This window comes from Bos indicus, chromosome 26 (assembly GCF_029378745.1).
Source record: "Bos indicus isolate NIAB-ARS_2022 breed Sahiwal x Tharparkar chromosome 26, NIAB-ARS_B.indTharparkar_mat_pri_1.0, whole genome shotgun sequence".
Classification (NCBI taxonomy): Eukaryota; Metazoa; Chordata; class Mammalia; order Artiodactyla; family Bovidae; genus Bos; species Bos indicus.
In genome coordinates this window covers 20,796,277-20,817,473 of record NC_091785.1, presented here as the reverse complement: position 1 = coordinate 20,817,473, position 21,197 = coordinate 20,796,277, and the positions used below count along the sequence as shown (strand labels likewise).

At 40.1% G+C, this 21,197-nt stretch overlaps 1 protein-coding gene across 3 annotated transcripts in view; it reads left to right on the top strand.

Moving 5' to 3' along the window:
• The window catches only part of DNMBP (dynamin binding protein), a 117,115-nt gene that overhangs the window by 29,286 nt on the left and 66,632 nt on the right, over positions 1-21,197 (top strand). For all 3 annotated transcript variants that reach the window (XM_019952983.2, XM_070780628.1, XM_070780629.1), the window contains 3 exons: positions 5,024-5,177; positions 6,684-6,806; positions 13,723-15,729. In XM_019952983.2, coding sequence (XP_019808542.2) covers positions 5,033-5,177; positions 6,684-6,806; positions 13,723-15,729 — 2,275 coding nt within the window. In that variant the 5' untranslated portion in view covers positions 5,024-5,032. The remainder of the gene's footprint in view (positions 1-5,023; positions 5,178-6,683; positions 6,807-13,722; positions 15,730-21,197) is intronic.

The window sequence follows — 21,197 nt, the reverse complement described above, 5'->3', positions numbered from 1 at the left end:
CAACTACATACAGCAGGGTTGTTGTGAAGACCCAAGGAGGGAGGTCATAGTGCTACATATAGAAGTGCTAATTAAATATTAGGCGTTGTTCTTGTTCACTTGCTAAGTCATGTCTGACTCTTTGGGACCCCATAGACTGCAGCACACCAGCCTTCTCTGTCTTCCACTGTCTCCTGGAGTTTGCTCAAACTCCTCTCCATTGAGTCAGTGATGCCATCCAATCATCTCAGCCTCTGTCATCCCCTTTTCCTCCTGCCCTCAATCTTTCCCAGCATCAGGTTCTTTGCCAATGAGTCAGCTCTTCTCATCAGGTGGCCAAAGTATTGGAGTGTCAACCTCAGTCCTTCCAATGAATAAATAGCATTGATTCATTTAGGAATGACTGGTTTGATCTCCTTGCAGTCCAAGGGACTCTCAAGAGTCTTCCGCAGCACCACAGTTCAAAAGCATCAGTTCTTTGGCACTCAGCCTTCTTTATGGTCCCACTGTCACATCTGTACATGACTACTGGAAAAACCATATTTTTGACAGTGTTATGAACCTTCATCCATAGCTCTTCAGGCACTCTGTCTACCAGATCTAATCCCTTAAATCTATTCGTCACCTTATTAGGCATTAGTATAATTACTTTTATCATTATCATCACCCTCTTGATGGTTATTATGAAAGTATGATTATCTCCATTTTTTAAAAGAAGCTGAAGCCCAAGTAATATATCCAAGGTGAAAAAGCTAAAATATAGTGGAGCTGGGATTCGAACCTTGATCTCTCTGACAGCTGCTGCTGCTGCTGAGTCACTTGAGTCGTGTCTGACTCTGTGCGACCCCGTAGACGGCAGCCCACCAGGCTCCCCCGTCCCTGGGGTTCTCCAGGCAAGAACACTGGAATGGGTTGCCATTTTCTTTTCCAATGCATGAAAGTGAAAAGAAAGTGAAGTCTCTCAGTCGTGTCCAACTCCTAGCGACCCCATGGACTGCGGCCTACCAGGCTCCTCCGTCCATGGGATTTTCCAGGCAAGAGTACTGGAGTGGGGTGCCATTGCCTTCTCCGTCTCTGACAGCAGGAGCCCAGTAATTTGCATTCATATTACGCTGCCTCCTCAGTGTGTGATTTTTAATTGTGTTAGTCACTCAGTCGTGTCTGACTCTTAGCGACCCTGTGAACTGTAGCCTGCCATACTCCTCTGTCCATGGCATTTCCCAGGCAAGAATACTGGAATGGGTTACCATTTCCTACTCCAGGGGATCTTCCCAACCCAGGGATCGAACCTGGGTCTCCTGCATTGCGGGCAGATCCTTTACCATCTGAGCCACTAGGGAAGATTTGTTATATATTTTAATACTTAAAGAAAATGTGGGAGAGGCTGTGGGGAGTGTTACTAGCTACTTCTCTTTTCCATTATATACCCAAGTCATCTCATTATAGGAAAAAAGTTTCTGTAACACAAGGACAAGCTCTTTTTACTCAGTAGTTCAAGTGAAATATGTAACATGTGCATTGCATGAGTCATTAGAATCTTATAGGTACTTTGCATTAATAGACTAAACAATTTATTATGTGCCTAAATGTTTGTCCACATCATTCTTAGACTGTAAACTTAACGAAGCTATAACTATTCTTTTTTGTAACTAGGCACTCGGTGCCTTTTGTTGTTGGTTACAGTTGTATGTCGGGGCTCTCAGGTGGTGCTAGTGGTAAAGAACTTGCCTGCCAGTGTTGGAGACATAAGAGATGTAGGTTCGATCCCTGGGTTGGGAAGATCCCCTGGGGGAGGGCATGGCAACCCACTCCAATATTCTTGCCTGGGGAATCCCATGGACAGAGGAGCCTGGCAGGCTACAGTCCATGGGGTCGAAAAGAATCACACAGAAGTGACAGCATAGTTATACGTGAGATGAAGGTTAGAATCCTCATCTCTACCGGCACCAAATGAATACTTGAGGCAAATAAAGAACATCAGGCTTGGGGCCTGGACACTCTGGAGATCGTCTGTTGCTTCTTGTAAAAGACCTGAGAGAAGAGTACAGTAATCCTGAGGGTTTCCAGTGTACATATGCCCTCCTTTTTATTGCCTCCCGTTCTGTTGCTTGAAGTGAAGTGTTAGTTGCTCAGCTGTATCTGACTGTCTGTATCCCGATGGACTATAGCCTGCCAGGCTCCTCTGTCCATGGGATTCTCCAGGCAAGAATACTGGAATGGGTAGTCATTCCCTTCTCCAGGGGGTCGTCCCGAGCCAGGAATGGAACCCAGGTCTCCTGCATTGCAGGCAAATTCTTTACCATCTGAGCCACCAGGTGAGCAGGCACTTAGGCTCCCTTGACACAGAATAACAGACACATTGTCTTAAAACAGCACAGATACCATAGCAGGTAGTGTGCAAGTTGGGACTGTAGGCTTCTTTGAATGGAAAACACATTGTTGATGTGGTGTAGTGTACTCAGTCTTGTCTGGAGGCGCCATCTACATAGTCTTTTTTTGTTCTTTTTATGGATTTTTATTTTTCAATGCATTTTAAATCTGCACTACTGTTGCTGTTATTCAGGTCAAATTACTTTTTCTTTTTTTTTTAAATAGAAGCAAGAAGGGACCAGAATGCCCTCAGTCCAAATCCTGGCCTTGCTGCTATAAACTCTGTGATCTTGAACAAATTAAGTTTTATAACTTTCTGAGCCTCAGTACCCCCGTCTTTAAGGTAGTTGTGGAGAGAGACTACACAAAACTAAAAAGCTTTTGTACAGCAAAGGAAATTATCAACAAAAGAAAAACACCAGCTACTGAATGGGAGAAGATATTTGCAAATGATACAACCAACTCAGTATCAAATAAACACCCCAGTTAAAAGAATGAACAGAGGATCTAGACATTTTCCCAAAGGTGTACAGATGGGGAACAGGCACATGAAGAGAGATGCTCAACACCACTGGTCATCAGGGAATATAAATTAAAATCGCAATGAGTTGTCACCTCACACTTACCCTATTGGCTGTTAAAGAGACCAAATAACATGTGTTGGCAAAGATGTACTCTGGAGAAAAAGGAACTCTTATGCACTGTTGGTGGGAATATAAACTGGTACAACCACTATGGAAAACAGTATGGAGCTTCCTCAAAAAATTAAAAACAGGGCTACCGTGTGATCCAGCAATTCCAGCCCTGGATGTTTATCTGACAAAAGCTAATTCAGAAAGAGAGATGAGCCCCTGTATTCATTGCAGCATTATTTACAAAAGCTGTAAACTTTAGGAAGCAAACTTAGTGCCTGTTAGTAGATAAATAGATGAAGAAGATGTGGTTATATTATATATCTGTGTGCGTGTGTGTGTATGTATATATACATGTATATATATTCGTGTGTGTGTGTATAATGGAATATTACTAATTCATAAAAAAGAATGGAATCTTGCCATTTTTGATAACGTGAATGGATCTAGAGGGCATTATGCTAAATGAAATGTCATAGAAAGACAAATACTGTATGATTTCAGTTATATGTGAAATCTAAAAAACAAATGAACAAACATAAAATAGAAACAAAGTCATAGACGCAAAGAACAAAGAGGTAGTTGCCAGAGGGGAGGTGGGCAGGAGGAGGAAGGAAATAGATGAGAGAGTTTAAGAAGTAACTTCCGGTTGTAAAATAAATGATTCACAAGTATGAAATGTATAGTGTGGGGAATAGTTAGTAACTCCTGTCTTTGTATGATGACATATCATGACTAGATTTATCACGGTGATCATTTTGAAATGTGTAGAACTATTGAATCACCAAGTTGTGTAACAGGAACTGACATGGTGTTATATAGGTCAACTATACTTCAGATACAAACAAACTCAGAAAAAGAGATCAGGGCAGAGGTGACTGGGGGAATTGGATGAAGGCAGTCAAAATGTATAAACTCCCAGCAGAAGACTCAGGTTCAGTCCTTGGGTTGAGAAGATCCCCTGGGAGGAGGGCATGGCAATCCACTCCAGTATTCTTGCCTGGAGAATCCCATGGACAGAGGAGCCTGGCAGGCTACAGTTCATGGGGTCACAAAAAGTCGGACACAACTGAGCGACTTTCTGTCACTTCACTGTAAGATAAATAAGTACTAGGGATGTAACGTACAACATGATCAGTATAATTAGTACTGCATATGTTATGTATGAAAGTTATTAGGGGTATACATCCTAAGAGCCCTCATCAGAAGGAAAATACATGTTTAAAATTAATTTTTACATACATTTCTTTACTTTTGTATCTATAAAAAATGGTGGATGTTCACTAAATTTATTGCAATAATCACTTCATGATTAAACGTATGCAGAATATACTCTGTTTCTCAGTCATGTCCAACTCTATGCACCCCCATGGACTAGAGCCCACTAGGCTTCTCTGTCCATGGAATTACTGGAGTGGGTTGCCATTGCCTTCTTCAGGGGATCTTCCAAAGCCAGGGATTGAATCCAGGTCTCCTGTATTGCAGTCAGGCAGACTCTTTACCGTCTAAACCACCAGAGAAGCAAAAACTTATGCAGAGGTGTATGTCAATTATATCAATAAAACTTTAAAAAAATAAAATATATGTGGAAATAGAGAAGAAATAAATAAGCAAAAAAAGATATAGGGAATAGATGAAATGCCATATTTCAATTCCCTACCTTTTAAATACCATATTTTAAAAATACCCTCTTGCCTTGTACTTTAAAAATGTTAATTTCCATATTGCCTTCCTCAGGCATTTTGGAAAGTCTGCAGTTCCACATTGCATGTTTTCTGTTTCTCATAGCTATAGGTCATTTTTTTTTTTTTTTTTCGATTCCAGAATGACTTTGAAAATCAAGTGAAAATGTATGAGGAAAGTATTGTTTCTAAAGAAATAAATAGAGATAGCATTCTGATTTTTTTAAAGTACAAACTTCTTATTTACTTTGACTTCATTATAAGTACCTTTATATCTTAATGATAATTCTCAAGATATAGGTCTGTATTGCAGTGTCTTAAATAATTCTACTTTCCCATTTCCTTTACCTTTCTTTCCAGGTTTAAAAGATGGAGGCTGGCTCAGTGGTTCGAGCTATCTTTGACTTTTGCCCTAGTGTGTCAGAAGAACTGCCACTCTTTGTGGGAGATATTATTGAGGTATTGGCGGTGGTGGATGAATTTTGGCTTCTAGGAAAGAAAGAGGATGTGACAGGTAAGAGGCTTATGATTCTTCACATTCAAAATAGGCACAGGCGCTCCCTTCTTTCTATATTAAAAATTAAGGTTTAATGGCAAGCCCAGTAAATAAACTTCAGATCCTTTTGTGTTTTCTGCATGTGTTTGCCGTGGTTTCTACCAGTGAGGAGAGAACGTCTGTTAGCATTGCATCTCTCCTTGCAGGTTCCTTTAAAAGGTTGACGTGGTTAGGTACCAGCTGCCCTCCTAAATCCCTGGGTGACCTAAATTTATTAAAGTTGCCCTGTATCCTAGAGGCACTTACCTCCCACTTTGCATGTGCCTGGTTTCCTTTTTTCTATGCTTGAAAACATATATTAGCACCAATTTCTTTCATGAATTCAGGAGGAGACTAGAAGTTCTTCTCCCACAATATGCATCTGTGTTAAATCCAGCCTTAACTTGCATATATTTTTGTACGCCTGGCTTGAAGTATATCTTACAGTCCTGAGAACAGACTCTGTTGATACTTAACCCGTATTTGGCGGATAATAGATTATTTCCCAGTAGATGTGATACCTCAGCTAGGATAAATATGGTGTGTCAGAAGTCAAAGAGGATAGGCAGAGAGGATTGCTTATTCAGGGGCCCTGGAACAAGAGGAAAAGAGCATGGAGGAACTGAGAAAAGTTCAGTCTGGCATGAAGTGTGAATGGTTGAGATGGGGGAGATGGCATGGGGAGATGAACAGAGACTAGATCATGGAGGACAGCGCATGCTGTGGTAAGGGGTTATGGAAATGGGCTGCTGTAAACGTGCTTCAAGCACTGTCAGGCTTGTATTTTACAAAGCTCTCTGCTTCAAATTGAAGAATGATAGGGAAGGGCAAAGCCAAAAGCAGAGAGGCGAGATGGAAAGTTGTTGCCGTAATCGAGGTGAGAAGTAGCCATGGCTTGGACCGAGAGGATGAGTCTTGAGATAGTGGAGAGGTGCAAGAGAAATATAGAAGGTGGAATCAGCTAAACTTTCTGATGCTTTCCAACTGACAGGCTTGTCTATCTACTATTACCTATTATAACCCTGCCCATCTTCAGACTCAACTATAGTTTTTTTCCATAAAATTTTTCATTTTTTTCCTGACCCGTTTTCTGCCTTCTCTGAACTTCCATAGCAATTTGTATACCTATGAGTTGACACTGGATTTCAGACTGAATTATTGCTTATGTCTGAATTAGATTTTATGTCTGAAGTCGATTTTAAGATCTTTCAGGGCCAAGACTGTCTTACTCTTTTTCCCCTCTGCAGTGTGCCTTTGATAGAGTGACACCCATTAAATGTTTATTGGATTGAATTGCACTCTCTGTGTTCTGCAGGCACCTAATTTTGTGTGTTGCACATTGTCTACAGTAGATTTTCCAGCTATGAGTACTCAGTGAGTTTTTAATTTGGGGTCCATAAATGAGCTCAGAAAAAAGTTTTTTGTCCTGGTACACAAATAGAAAAAAGAAATTTTAATACTGGAAATGTTTGCTTTTATTTTCAGGACAGTTCCCCAGCAGTTTTGTAGAAGTTGTTACCATTCCCAGTCTAAAAGAGGGCGAGAGACTGTATGTCTGTATTTGTGAATTTACATCCCTAGAACTGAACAGTCTTCCTCTCCATCGAGGTAAGTTGATCACCCAAGAGTAGTCTGTTTAAAATAATACTGGTGGGGTCAGTCCATTTTGACAACTAGATCTTTTTTGAATTTTTATAAGTAATTAACCTCTAGAGAGTCTTCAATAATACCAAGATAGAGCTGACAATAATAAATACTTATCTTTGAGTAGCATTTTATAATTTCTACAGTATTTTTTTCTCACAAATACAGTCTCATTTCATTCCCTATATCTTGTGTGGTCAAGTCTTAGGTACTAAGACTTATTTATTAATGTACGATAATAAAGCAGGAATTGTGGTATGCAAATTAAGGCACAGATGCAAAACATTCCCATTGCTACCCAACTATTAGGTAATGTTATTAAAGTTCTCATCAGAACAAGTTTAAAAGGAAGTGGTTTTAAACAGATAGTCATAGTCATGTCTCAGTGATATTTCAAGTATTTCCCGCTTCATGTACTCTGATAGACTTGAAAGAAAGTGAAAGTGAAGTTGCTCAGTCGTGTCCGACTCTTTGCAACCCCATGGACTGTAGCCCACCAGGCTCCTCCGTCCATGGGATTCTCCAGGCAAGAATACTGGAGTGTGTTGCCATTTCCTTCTCCAGGGGATCTTCCTGACCCAGGGATTGAATCCAGGTCTCCCACATTGCAGGCAGACGCTTTAACCTCTGAGCCACCAGGGAAGCCTGAGTGTGTAAAGAGTGACTAAACCATTTCAGCACACGTATGTATGTCCATACATTTCTGCATAAGCACAGCAACCAGTAGTGTTCCACGAACTGAAGCTTATGATCAGTGCAGTTTTGTGACTCACAGCAGTCATCAGAATTGTATGATTTATTGGATATATTAATATTATTACTTTTTTGAGTATGGCACTAAGGGGAAAGACTTAATTTCCTTTTCTTTTCTTTTTTGGGCCATACCTCATGGCGTGTGGGATCTTAGTTCCCTACCAGGGATCAAACCCATGCCCTCTGCAATGGAAACAGTCTCTTTACCACTGGACCACCAGGGAAGTCCTGAAATGGGCTTAATTTCTTAAACCATGTACATATATGAGAGAGAGTACTCATAGAGGTGGGGAGAGAGACCAAGCAAACTCCCTAACCTTTATTCAGTGAGAAGAAAGGAAAAGTGGACTTTGACCTTAATCCTCAAAATCAATTGTCCGAGTTTCTTGTCTTCACTTTACACTGAGCTCTGCCTCTGTTCTGAATACATTTTTGCTAATCAGTGTTGCGAAGACAGAAATAGAGGAAGATGTTATAGTAGGGAACCTTATCTGCTCATACTCACAGTTCTTCCATTGGAGGGTTGAGTTCACATCAGTCAGACCAGTCAGAGGTGTGGAGAAAGGGCCAGAGCCCAGTGGCTAACAACATTGATACGACTTTGTTATCTATTATTCTGTGTTTAACAGTATACTATATGGGAATGTACAGTATGTACAGCATGACACATAGAATATGTGGGTTCGATCTCTGGGTCAGGAAGATCCCCCTGGAGAAGGAAATGGCAGCCCACTCCAGCATTCTTGCCTGAAAAATCCCATGCACAGAGGAGCCTCGTGGGCTACAGACCATGGAGTCTCAAAGAGTTGGACATGACTGAGAGACTGAGCACAAAGTTGTCTTAGATACTAAACAGATTTTCTGCTGAATGCTTGCCTTGAGAAGAGTGGACTGATGTGTTGTGAACTTGCTTTCAAGTTAAAATCCACCTCAGGAATCCCAGGGCCACCAAGAGGTTCTCAGGAAGACCTTGGTGTGGGCCTTTCAGCCACACGTCACCTCTCCGAAGACTGACTCAGGGCCAGGCTGGATCCTGGAGCCTGTAGATCTTATCTTAACTAGCTTGTAACAAGCCTGAGGAGCTCTTCTGTCTGTGGGATTGTCCAGGCAAGAATACTGGAGTGGGTTGCCATGCCCTTCTCCAGGGAATCTTCCCCGCTCAGGGATCAAACCTAAGTCTCTTAAGTCTCCTCCCACTGGGAGGTGGGTTCTTTACCATTAGCACCACCTGGGAAGCCCCTTAAAAACATAAGCAGAGCCCAAAAGGAAAGAGTGCTGAGCAGCGGATGCATAGGGAAAGAGATATATTGTTAATTATTAATGGTTTTAGCTTGTTCTCTTCTGTGATACTTTGCTGTCTGCCAGTTAACATGCTGACTATTCAGCTCTGTTTCCTTCTGTGCTTTTCACATCTTTTTGTTCTGTATGTCTTCCGATTAGGACATATAGCCTTTGAAGATGAGGAAGTTAGGTATATGTATACAATTTTTAATTTTGGGGGAATCTTAGTATGAGACACAGAAGTGATTTTAATTCCTTTGATTTTCTATTGTTTTATACTACATATGGTTTATGAAGATCCATGTCTCCGCTCGTGAGTGTATACATTCCTTTATCCCTAGTACTTTAGTACTCTTAATCCAGTTCCTTGTTGTTTCCTTACCTTTCCTTTGATCCTTCAGTGTAGCAGTGAAGCATCTCCTCTTCTGTGATTTAATGTATGTCGCGAGGGATTTGGAAACCTTTAAGAGCATGTGGGATAATGTTTGAGACCTGTTTTGTTTTACCATGCTGCCTTCAGTTGTTATTTACTTACCTTTCAGAAGTATCACTGAAATAAGAGAAAAAGTATATTTATTTTAACTATAAAATTACATTGTTTATATATATATATAATTAATAAATATATATAGTTAGAGCCAAGCCGGCAGTATAGTTTAGGGGGTGAGAATTCTGATGTCCCTAGATTTAAATCCAGCTTCACAACTCAGTAGCTATTGACTTTGGTTTAATTACTTAAGTTCTCTTGGTCTCAGTGTCCTTATCTACAAATGATAGCACCTACCTCAGGGTAGTCGCGAGGACTAAATGAGGTTATACATTAAAGCATCTGGCACAGGGAAAGCACTCAGTAAGAATTAGCCATTTTGTGGTTCTCATCCTGGAGCTCATAAATGTGCTTCAGGGGCCTCGTTTCTTGATAATTGTGTGAAGTTTTGTGTGTGTCTGCATTTTCCAGGGAGATTCTGTTTGGAATGAAAACCACCAGTGGTTCTGCCAGCAGGTGTCACCCTTTCTCCTTCCCCTGAAGCTTCCCGTTTGTGTTGGTCTGTTCCCTATAGTTGGAGTTATATTTAAATTCAGAAACAACTTTGTCTCCTAGAAAGATCAATGCGAGTGCTATCCTAAAAATACAGAGTGGGGAAAAGAGAGAGACAACAAAAAACAAAATGAGAGTATGGCAAAGAAAAGACAGTGAAAGAGGAAAAAAAAAGTTAGAGTGATGAAATATTTAATTGCCTTATACAATACGGAATGCCTACTCCTTGCTTACAACCCCATGCTTCTAGACTACCTCCCTACCCCCAAAAAATACCAATACAAATTAAATTGATAAATTTATTTATAAATAGATAAATGATAATTATCAGTTAAAGCACTTGTGTCATAAATTTCTGGTGTCATGTGCGTGAGATATCAGGATTAAGGTTCTGATATGGCTCATGTGGAAGCCTAGGTAAAGAGTGTGGTCAGTCTGCATAGAGCACAGAGTCCCTGGGCACTAGGATTCAGTGAGGACCTAAAACCTGCAGAGCCAGACTACTTATATTCAGACTCTAGGACTTTCTTATCATCTTATTCTTAATGCATTTCTTGTTCAAATATAAAATAAAAATTTAACCAGAAGCAACAAGCACTGTGGTGACTGGGATTAATTGTGCATAAATAAAAGGCTCAGGCTTACCCTAAGAGTCACCCCACTTCCTATTTTTCTATTCTCAAAATCTGGTCACCGTATTCCAGGAGTTCCTTGTATTGTTGTTTTTGAAGTCTAAAAATGACCACCAAGTAGCCTCCATTCCTAAACTATCAGAATGCAAAAAACTCAATAACAGGGCTATATAAAATAAAATTATTCAACAAAGTTATCTCTGAAGTGCTTTTTAGGGACTAAATTGTGACTTTAAAAAAAATTCACCTTTATTATATAGAAATAATCAACAGAATGACAGTCTGCAGATAGTAAAGCCTATCAAAACAGTCACTCAACAGAAAATAGGGAAACAAATCCTACTGTAAGGATTTCATAGAGATCTGGCATTACAAGAAAATATTCTGATTCTGCAGCTTTAAAAAAGCCAGTTCATTTCAAAGCCAATAGAGTGGGAGTTACGGCACACTTTTATTCTTGGTCACTAAAAGGCTTGTTGTGTCTGAACAGTAGCCATGTCTCCAGTGAGTTTCTTCTGTGGTCCTGTTGGAATGGGGAAAAGTCGCTTGTAATTCTCAGGACCCCAAGCTCTGACCAATGGGATATTGAATCAGAAATTAAAGGGAAAATAGAAATACAAGACAAAGACCCTATTTTTCAGGAACATCTAAGCAAACCAGTATGAAATCAGTGAGAGTGATTTAGTGCCTACCACTAAATGCAAAAATCTCACATTAGGAGCAATATAGTCTATAAATATACAAGTGTCAAAACTGTTGATGTAAGTGGTAAATTCTTTAGTAGACTACAGATGACCAAGATGTGTGCAGACCTTTAAAGTTTATTAGAGAAATATGCTAAGGTTTTGGATGGAGAGGCTTGTTTAGGAGGCAAAGTCCCCTTGTGTGGAATTAGATTCTCAGAGGTGAGATAATACTGGATAGCTGGGGATGGGGCAGGGGGAGGTTGTATCTGGATGTGAATGCCAGGTTGCATTGAGGTGAAAACATAAGAACAGCCTTTTGGTAGCTTGGGCTTCCCTGGTAGCTCAGCTGGTAAAGAATCTGCCCGCAATGCAGGGTTTGATACCTGGGTTGGGAAGATCCCATGGAGAAGGGAAAGGTTACCCACTCCAGTATTCTGGCCTGGAGAATTCCATGAACTGTATAGTCCATGGGATCACAAAGACTCAGACACGACTGAGTGACTTTCATGAACACTTTCTTTTGGTAGCTTAGTAACTAAACCTCTTTGGAGAACATTCAGAGCAAGCTTATTTTCTTTTAATATATTTCAGGTAGTAAGAATAGGATTATTATAGAAAAAGCCTTGGTTAATAGGAAGAAGCCTTCATGTCCCATGGTAAACATTTGAGCAGGGGAAGAATATGATAAAATTGGTATGTTTATAGTCTTAGTTTGGTAGATTGGAAGAGACAATGTCTGGGGAAAGTTTTAAAAGAAAGAGATGATGAGAGTCGGACTAGATGGTAGCAACGAGCAAGTGATGAATGGAATAAATGTTTTGAGAGAAATTACAGAACAAAAGGAGAGAAATTACAGAACAAAAGGAAATTGACAGCATGGAGCTAGTTTTGGAGGGAAGATATATTTATTGGGAAATTGAAGAATCTTCACTAATAATGAGGACATTGAGTGCTTGCTGTGTGAAAGGCATTATATCAGGTTTTTGAAACAAAAAAGAGACGTGGTACCTGTCAGTATTGCATCTAATTCACTTCGTAAGAAGATAGACTTAATTTTTATAAAAAGAGCGTATAAATTGATACCCTAAATGATAATCCAGCATTCAAGTATGCTTGACTATAGAAGGCCTCATGATTTTGCCAGGTGCTTGGCTCTCCTGGTCTTATTTCACTTGGTCCAGTTGCATTCCTTAATCACCCCTACTCATGAAAGGGAGATTGACTTAAATGTTAAGAAAGTTAAAAAAAAATTAAAATCGATAATCTACAAAATGAATAGTTCATAATTAGAAAATTAAAAGTTTGCTGCAAAACAATAGAGGAATTTGTTCACTGGGGTGAATCATAATAGGTTGAATTTTAGTTTCTTTTTTTTCAGAAACAAGCACTGTGCCCTGTCTTTTCCACTCCTCGCCTTCTTCAGCAGCAAGACAGATGCTAACTGTTTAGTGTGTATTTTGTGATGATATCTTGAAACAACAATATTGAAATTACTGATTATTTTAAAAAACAAAGTCCTGATTACTTGAAACTCTTTTAAAATTTCATTATGATGTATTTTCAGGATAAGGATTGTTCAGGAGGGACTTTGAAGATTTCTTTCTTTGCTAATTTTTTATATTGAATATAACTTAGTGTGAACAATTAGATCTATTCAAAGGTTTCTAGTGGAAATGAATATGTTCTCCATCACTTATAAATAAATCCAGTGGCACAAACTTGTTGATAGTAGCATTTCTCAACCTTTTTGATCCTAGGATTCATTTACATTCTTAGAATTTTTGAGAACCTGAAGAGTACTTGCTTCTGTGAGTCTATTAATATTTACATTAGCTATTAAAGCTGAGAATTTTTTTAAATTATCAATTTATTTTTTTAATGCATATTAATATTAACATGAATAACATTTTATGAAAAATAACTAGTTTCCTAAACAAAAAAATTTAGTAAGAATAGTAACATTTGTTTACATTTTTTGCAGATGTCTTTAATATTTGGTTTAGTAGAAGAAATCTAGGGAATTTCCTGGTGGTAGGACTCTGTGCTTTCGCTGCTGAGGGTGCAAGTTCAATCCCTGGTCGAGGAGCTAAGATCCTGCAAGCCATGCAATGCACTCAACAGTTTTTTAAAAATTTAATTAAAAAATAGGAGAAATCTAGATTATTTTATTTAAATGAGTATTCAGTTTGCCACATTACATTGTTTTGGATGAAGTGAAAAAAAAAAATAATAGTTTTGACTTCACAGACCCTCTGAAAGATTCTTAGGGATCCACCCCCAGGGTTTTGAGGACCACATTTTGGAAACCACAGGTTTATAGGAATGTTCACTCTATTGTCACTAAATTGTCAAAAAGTGTTTATGCCTAGACTTACATTCCCTTGAATTTGGTAGGTGTTTAAGATGATGAATTGCACTATTACTTATACCACTGTCTTCCAGGGGTGATAATGGAAGTCATTATCTCTGCTTCTCTTTTCTTTCTTTAGGTGACCTAGTGATTCTTGATGGCACTCTCACTGGTGGCTGGCTGCAGGGCCGAAACTGCTGGGGTGCCCGGGGCTTCTTCCCATCCTCGTGTGTTAGGGAGCTCTGCCTCTCCTCACAGAGTCGGCAGTGGCACTCACAGAGTGCTCTTCTCCAGATCCCCGAATATTCCATGGGACAAGCCCGGGCTCTGATGGGGCTTTCTGCCCAGCTGGATGAGGAGCTGGACTTCAGAGAAGGGGATGTGATTACCATTATTGGAATTCCTGAGCCAGGCTGGTTTGAAGGGGAACTAGACGGTCGAAGAGGCATTTTTCCAGAAGGTTTTGTAGAGCTTTTGGGGCCCCTGAGGACTGTGGATGAATCGGTCAATTCTGGAAATTGTGATGACTGCATTAGTAACGGTGAAATAGATACCAGTACAGGAGAGGAGAAAGAGCCAGAAGAGGACAGTGAGCAGCCGGGCACCTATGGAATTGCCCTTTACAGATTCCAGGCCCTGGAGCCAAATGAGCTGGATTTTGAAGTAGGTGATAAAATCCGAATCCTGGGCACCCTGGAAGATGGCTGGCTTGAAGGGTCACTGAAAGGCAGGACAGGCATCTTTCCTTACCGGTTTGTAAAGTTATGTCCTCAAACAAGGGTAGAGGAAACCATGGATCTGTCACAGGAGAGCGACCTCACCAACATTCCTGACACACCTTTGGATTGTTCAGAGAACTCCTTAGAAGCAGAAGGAAAAAGACATGAATTTCATGAGTATAAAGCAGAGGAGTCCAACTGTGTTATTTCTGAAACACCCACTTCTACCCTGGAGCACCTGACTTCTGAGTGTGAAGAAAATAAACAGTCTCATTGGGACACAGATCCCTCAGGAGGGCCCCCGGGAAGCCCAGGTGCGGGGCATGAGCAGCTTCTTGTCAAATGCTCTTCCATGACAGATCCTTCAGAGGTCGTCAATGGTGTTGCGTCCCAACCTCCAGTACCTTTTCATCCTGATTTGCAGAGAAACCAGTATTATTCTATGAGAGGAGGAAGCCACCCAAGCCCAGACCAGTATTCTGACTCTATTCCTCTAGAAGCAAGGACTCGAGACTACTCCAGCCTACCTCCCAGAAGAACTTCATACTCCCAGCCGAAAACCCTGCAGAAGCCAGGGCCACCTCTTCACAGCGCCTCTTCCCTCACTGCCTCCAGGGCAGTTAGACCCAGCCAGCTGAGCTCTCAGCTCCATGGCCTGGCAAGATGTGTGAAAAAGCACTGCACACCCAAAGAAAGTGCTTCCAGCTTTTGCTCCGCCCCAGACAGATCAGAGACGAAGCCTGGTCTGCAAGACAAGGCACCCGCCCTGGAAGCCATGACACGGTCACAAGGAGACGGCAGCACGGACCTGGATTCAAAGTTGACGCAGCAACTGATAGAGTTTGAGAAGAGCTTGTCAGGGCCCTTCCCAGAACCAGATAAAATCTTGCGCCACTTTTCAATCATGGACTTTAACTCTGAAAAGGATATTTTCCGAGGTTCCTCGAAGCTAATGACTCAGCAGGAGTTGCCCGAAAGGAGAAAAGCTCTAAGGCCCCCACCACCCCGTCCCTGTACTCCATCATCTACTCCTCCCCATGTGCCGGGAGACCAGAACCTGAGACTGGATCCACCCCTGGCAATGAGACCCTCTCGCCCAGCTCCCCTGCCTCCCTCGGCCCAGCAGAGAACAAATGCAGTACCCCCCAAGCTCTTAACCTGTAACCGTCCTGGCTGGGAGAGCCTAGAAAAGGAGGGCCCGGAGAATGTTGACAAGACTTTGGACCAGACTTCCCAGTGTCCCTTGGTCTTGGTGAGGATTCAGGAGATGGAACAGGACTTGGATATGTGCCGCAGGGCTCAGGAAGAGCTCAACTTACTGCTGGAGGAGAAGCAAGAGGAATCACTGAGGGCAGAGACCCTTCAAAATCTTGAGTTCTATGAGAATAACATTGAGAGTTTGAACATGGAACTCCAGCAACTTAGAGGTAAGTGATTAGAAGATAGTATATACTTATTTCTTGATACCCTCAAGTCCAAGTAACAGCCTACCCAAGTTTTTAGGGATATGTTACCATTTTTGATGGACAACTAAGGAATAATTTGCTTTTTATTTATTTATTTGGCTGTGCTGCATCTTCATTGCTGTGTGGGCTTTTCTCTGGTTTTGGCGAGCATGGGCTGCTCTCTGGATGTGGTCCAGGGACTTCTCATTGTGGCAGTTCTTCTTGTCGCAGAGTGCAGGCTCTAGAGCATACGGGCTTCAGTTGTGGCTCTTGGGCTCTCAGCACAGGCTTGGTAGTTGTGGCGCACGGACTTAGTTGTATTCACCAGAATACTGGTGTATTCTCCAGTTGTATTCACCAGACTGCCAGAAGAAATAGTTTATAAAGTAGGAAAAGAGTGAGACAACAGCAGCTGGTCTAGGGCACAAGGAGAGAGCATGACTGCATGCCCTTTGGCATACATGCTGGAAAGCTCTAAACCTATATCTCCTTAAGAAAGTCAGTAATAAAAAGCACTCTATGGATCTAGGAGTTGCAGGATCCTAATAAATAAAAGCTGGGTATTCCCTGGAAAAGGAAACGGCTACTCACTGCAGTATTCTTGCCTGGAGGACCCCAAGGATGGAGGAGTCTGGAGGGCTACAGTCCATGGGGTCTCAAGAGTCGGATACAACTGAGCAACTTCACTTTCCTTTAGATCTCTAAAAGTGAATGAAAAAAAAAATCCAAGAAGAAAGAGTATTATTGGAAGATCAGAAATTGAGTAATTTTCTGAAAGATGGAAAGCAAATGGATTACAGAAAGAAAGGAAACCTCTGTCTAAGATATGCTCAGGCAAGAATTGCTGTGCCAGTGGGCATAGTTCTGTGGGAACTCCAAAGTCAGGGGTACAACTCTGGGAGGGTGTCCTGGAGCACTTGCAGGGTGATGAATTAGAGACCAGCCAGGTCACTGGACCCACAGGTCATTTGTGGCAGCGGCAACATTTGCTCTCAAGGTAAAGCACGAGGGTGAGCCCTTAGACATGTCCTCAAGAGGGCGTTCATTTAATATGAGTATCGGAACTCTTGGGGGAATGCCAGGTAGCTTGATGACTTCCGAGGGCCTAAAAAGGAATCCGAAGGGAACACTGGCTCAGTGCTATATCCTCAAAGATACAGCAAGCTTCAGATTCTCCATCACCTTCTATACATACAGTTTTTGAGATACACTTGTAAACCATTCTTGCATTAGATGTACAGGTGGCAGAACAAAAGTCTCTCAAATTCCAGGTGGCAATAATTTCTCAATAATGATACTTTCTAGAATTAGTAGTGTTCCAGAGAAATGTTATATTCAACATTCCAGTAATGGACAGGTACTAATGGATGAAACTGTTCTTCTTTTTTTATTCCACTGACCTTTCTTTTTTTCAGTGTATTTATTTTCTTTTTGGCTGCACTGAATCTTCGTTGCTGCGCCAGGACTTTCTCTAGTTGGGGCAAGCGGGGCTGCTCCTGCTTGTGGTGCACAGGCTTCTCATCGCAGTGACTTCTCGCGTTGTAGAGCACAGGCTCCAGGTGTGTGGGCTTCAGTAGTTGTGCTGCACAGGCTTAGTTCCTCCGTGCCACGTGGAGTCTTGCCCAACCAGGGATTGAACTCGTGTTCCCTACATTGGCAGGCAGATTTCTTAACCACTGGCCCACCAGGGAAGTCCTGTTCTACTGACCTTTTTCAGAACTAATTTAATAATTCAGCTGGTGTTCCTTCTATTTTTTTTTTTAATTCTAAAAGTTCTGTACAATGAAAGACCCACAGTAGGTGGTTATAGTCTTAATCACAAAGACTTTTCTTTATCTGACTCCACCATATACAGTATTGGCAGTGTTACTGTTGAACTGATTGATTTTTAGTAGGTGTATTATTTGTATCAATCGCTAATATGATGAAATTACTTATTTCTTGCAGTCACTGATAGTGCCTCTTAAGGTTGTCTTTTTCTGTTTTCATAAAAAAGTACATCCAGCAATATAAGCAGTCCCTTGGAAGAGGCAGAAATTAATCAGTTTGAACACCAGCCTTTAACCCTCCAGTACAGTCCCATACAATCTCTAATCTTGAACTTTAAGGCATAAAATTTTAAACTTTTAAGAAATTAGGTATTTTTGGCGGGATTTGGTCTTCGTTGTTGCATGTGGGCTTTCTCTAGTTGCGGCGAGTGGGGGCGTTCTTCCTTGCAGTTCACAGCCTTCTCATTTCAGTGGCTTCTCTTGTTGCTGAGCATGGCTCTAGGGTGAGTGGGCTTCAGTAGCTGTGGCGCACAGGCTTAGTTGCTTCGCAGTGTATGGAATCCTCCCAGACAAGGGATTGAACCTATGTCCCCTGCATTAGCAGATGAATTCCTAACCACTGGACCACGAGGGAAATCCTTAAAGAACTTTTGATATAGTATTTGTCTAATCCTGATTAATATTTAGTTATTTGTATACCTCTCCATGAAAATTTTAAGCCTATTGAGAAGACAGCTCCTGTGTGATAGTGGGTGTGACGTTTCCCACACACCTGGTGTGTTCAACATAAGTAGTAGACTCAGTAAATACTTGATGAGTTGAATTGAGTTTAACTGAATGAAATTGAAGTTTCTGCTCTACCTTCCAGAGCTTTCGAAGATCTCCTACCTCCACTGTTTCTTTGAACTTGGACTGCTAGGGAGCTAGGGACTATTGGTGCTAAGATGCTGGTCTCCTTGTTAGATACAGTTAATAGTAGCAAAGTAGTCCAGTGGTGAGCCAAAATTAGGTTATTTAAAAAAAAATTAGGTTCTTTGTAGCTATTGCTCCTTCTTTTTTTACTAAGAAAATGAATGGGCAGATGCCTGGCTATGCGTACGGTATGGTAGGTATTTAATAGGAGTTTGAGAAATTAGAAAAAATATATTTAAGAAACACTTCTAATTGCAAGACTTAAGTATAGGAAGAAGGAGTATGACTTTATTTATTTGAACTGTAGTCACTTGGGGGCTCTGGTTTGTGCTTGGTGGTTTTAGAGCAGAATATACATGACTCTTTTGTTTACATTCAACTCCATTTTATGGGTATCAGTGTGAGTCTAGTTAGACCAACAGGGAATGCACTGAATGGATTCAGTTTAAGTATAGGATGGTGTATGGATTTCCATGAGAGCTCACACATAAATGTATATAGCCTTTATACTATTCTTCATATGGCTCCTTCTTAAGACTCTGGAATTATGAAGTCATGAGGACTCATTTACTAGAAGCTCTATTTTTTTTTTCCCCCCAAATCTGATGTGTTACCTTTTATAGTTTTCTGTTCCTGCAGGTATCTTTCAGCTCAGTTTTTATTTTCTATACATATGGTAAGGATAGTTGTTTTATAGTCTGGGGGGGATGACAGAAGATGAGATGATTGGATGGCATCACCAACTCAATGGACATGAGTTTGAGTAAACTCATGTAAACTCCTTGAGTAAACTCCAGGAGTTGGTGATGGACAGGGAGGCCTGGCATGCTGCGGTCCATGGGGTCGCAGAGTTGGACATGACTGAGTGACTGAACTGAACTGATGATAATTTCAAGGTATTAAGTCTTACTGGGAGTGTTTTTAATGTCACATGGTTCTCATTCATGTGGTCTACACTCATCATGTGTCTGGTTATCTTTTTCTGTGTGCTAGTCATAGTGTTTGGAAAATATCAAGATCTGAGATGAATTAAGACATGACTCCAGAGAGGATTTGCATTTATTTCTGTCAGTTGCTTGTGGTCAGCCAGTGTTTCCAAATTCCTGAAGGATAGTAATTGTGAGGTTCTGAAACAAGAAATTGGAATTCCTGGTAATTCCTAAAGTTATAAATTATTCTGTATTTTCTTAAAGGCTCTTTATATTTTGTTAATAATAGTGATAACTGTAAAAATTAATAGTGAACAGTTTTTCTGTTAGGATTATACTAAAAGTTTCAGAGATTTTATGTGTATATATATATATGAAGTAAATGCATGTGTTATTATGAACCAAAATATTAGATTATGTATCTTAATAACATGTAAAATTATTCTCTAGCTGATAATAAACTTTGAAATATTTTTTACTTTTTACATTAATTTTGGATTTGTAAAGAAGTTGCAAAAATAGTAGAGCTCCCCTATGCTTTCACTCAGCTTCCCCTAACCCTAATATCTTACATAATCATAAAATATTGATATTTATCAGAATTAGAAAATTAATATAATAGGTATCTGATAATATAAAATATTAAAAGAAGGGAATATTAACAAAATAAATGTTAAATAAAAAGTTTAAAAACTATAAAATGATACCACAGATATTTAATATTTAAAAGTGATTTTTAAAACAAAATTTTAAATACACAAGCATTAGTTACCCTATCTGATGGCTGATGGTATTGGTCTTTGTTTTGTGACTGATGTCTCAGACATAGAAAGTTTCTGTTGATGTTGGTTGAATTGTTGAGTGTATCCAAAAGCGTCTTCGGTGGGGCCACTAGGGCACATGTTGCTTTGCATAAGCTTGTACTCTGTTTTTTTTTTTTTTGTACAGACAGGTTTTCTTTTTTATTTTCTAGCAACTATTTGTATTTATTTTTTTTTTAATTTGATAATGCTTTATTTTTTTTTTTTATTTTAAAAAGCAGGAGGAGTAATATTTTTAGAGGTCATAGTACTTCTATCATTATATTCAAACTGAAGATCATCGAAAAGGCAGAGGTCATGAGTCACCACAAGAATTTTCACATTTTAGAAAACATAAATGAACATTGAAGGAAGTAAAGCTCTATCTTCAAGCTTTCCAATGCTTCCAGTTTGATGCTAAAATTATTGGCTTTGTGTTCAATGCAGCGACCTGGTAAAGCAATGAAGTTGTATTACAATTTGTAGTACCCTCACTTTTGTTTTCTTTCCTATTTGACTATCATTTGTAAGGAAATCAACAGTTGATTTGCAGTGTTTTAATTCCTGCTGTACAGTAAAATGATTCAGTTATTCATATATACATTCTTTCTTTCTTCAGAGATGTGCACCATTTTTAAAGACTTTATTGGATTTGTTATAATATTGCTTCTATTTTATGTTTTGGGGATTGTTGGCCAAAAGGTGTGTGGGATCTTAGCTCTGCTACCAGGGATCGAATCCACACCCCCTGCGTTGGAAGGTAAAATCTTAACGACTGGGCTGCCAAGGAAATCCCTATTCTTTCTATTTATTAACAATTAAAATATTCTGTCTGCTTGCTATGATTTTGACTTCGCCATTGAAAGCAATGTTGTTTTGCTAATTCAAATTTTAGACAGTAAGTTTGTGACAATATTCACATCTTAAAAAAAATTTTATTGAAATAGTGTACAACATATTAATTTCATTGGAAAGACCCTGATGCTGGGAAGGATTGAAGGCAAAAGAAGAAGGGGGTGGCAGAGAATGAGATGGTTAGA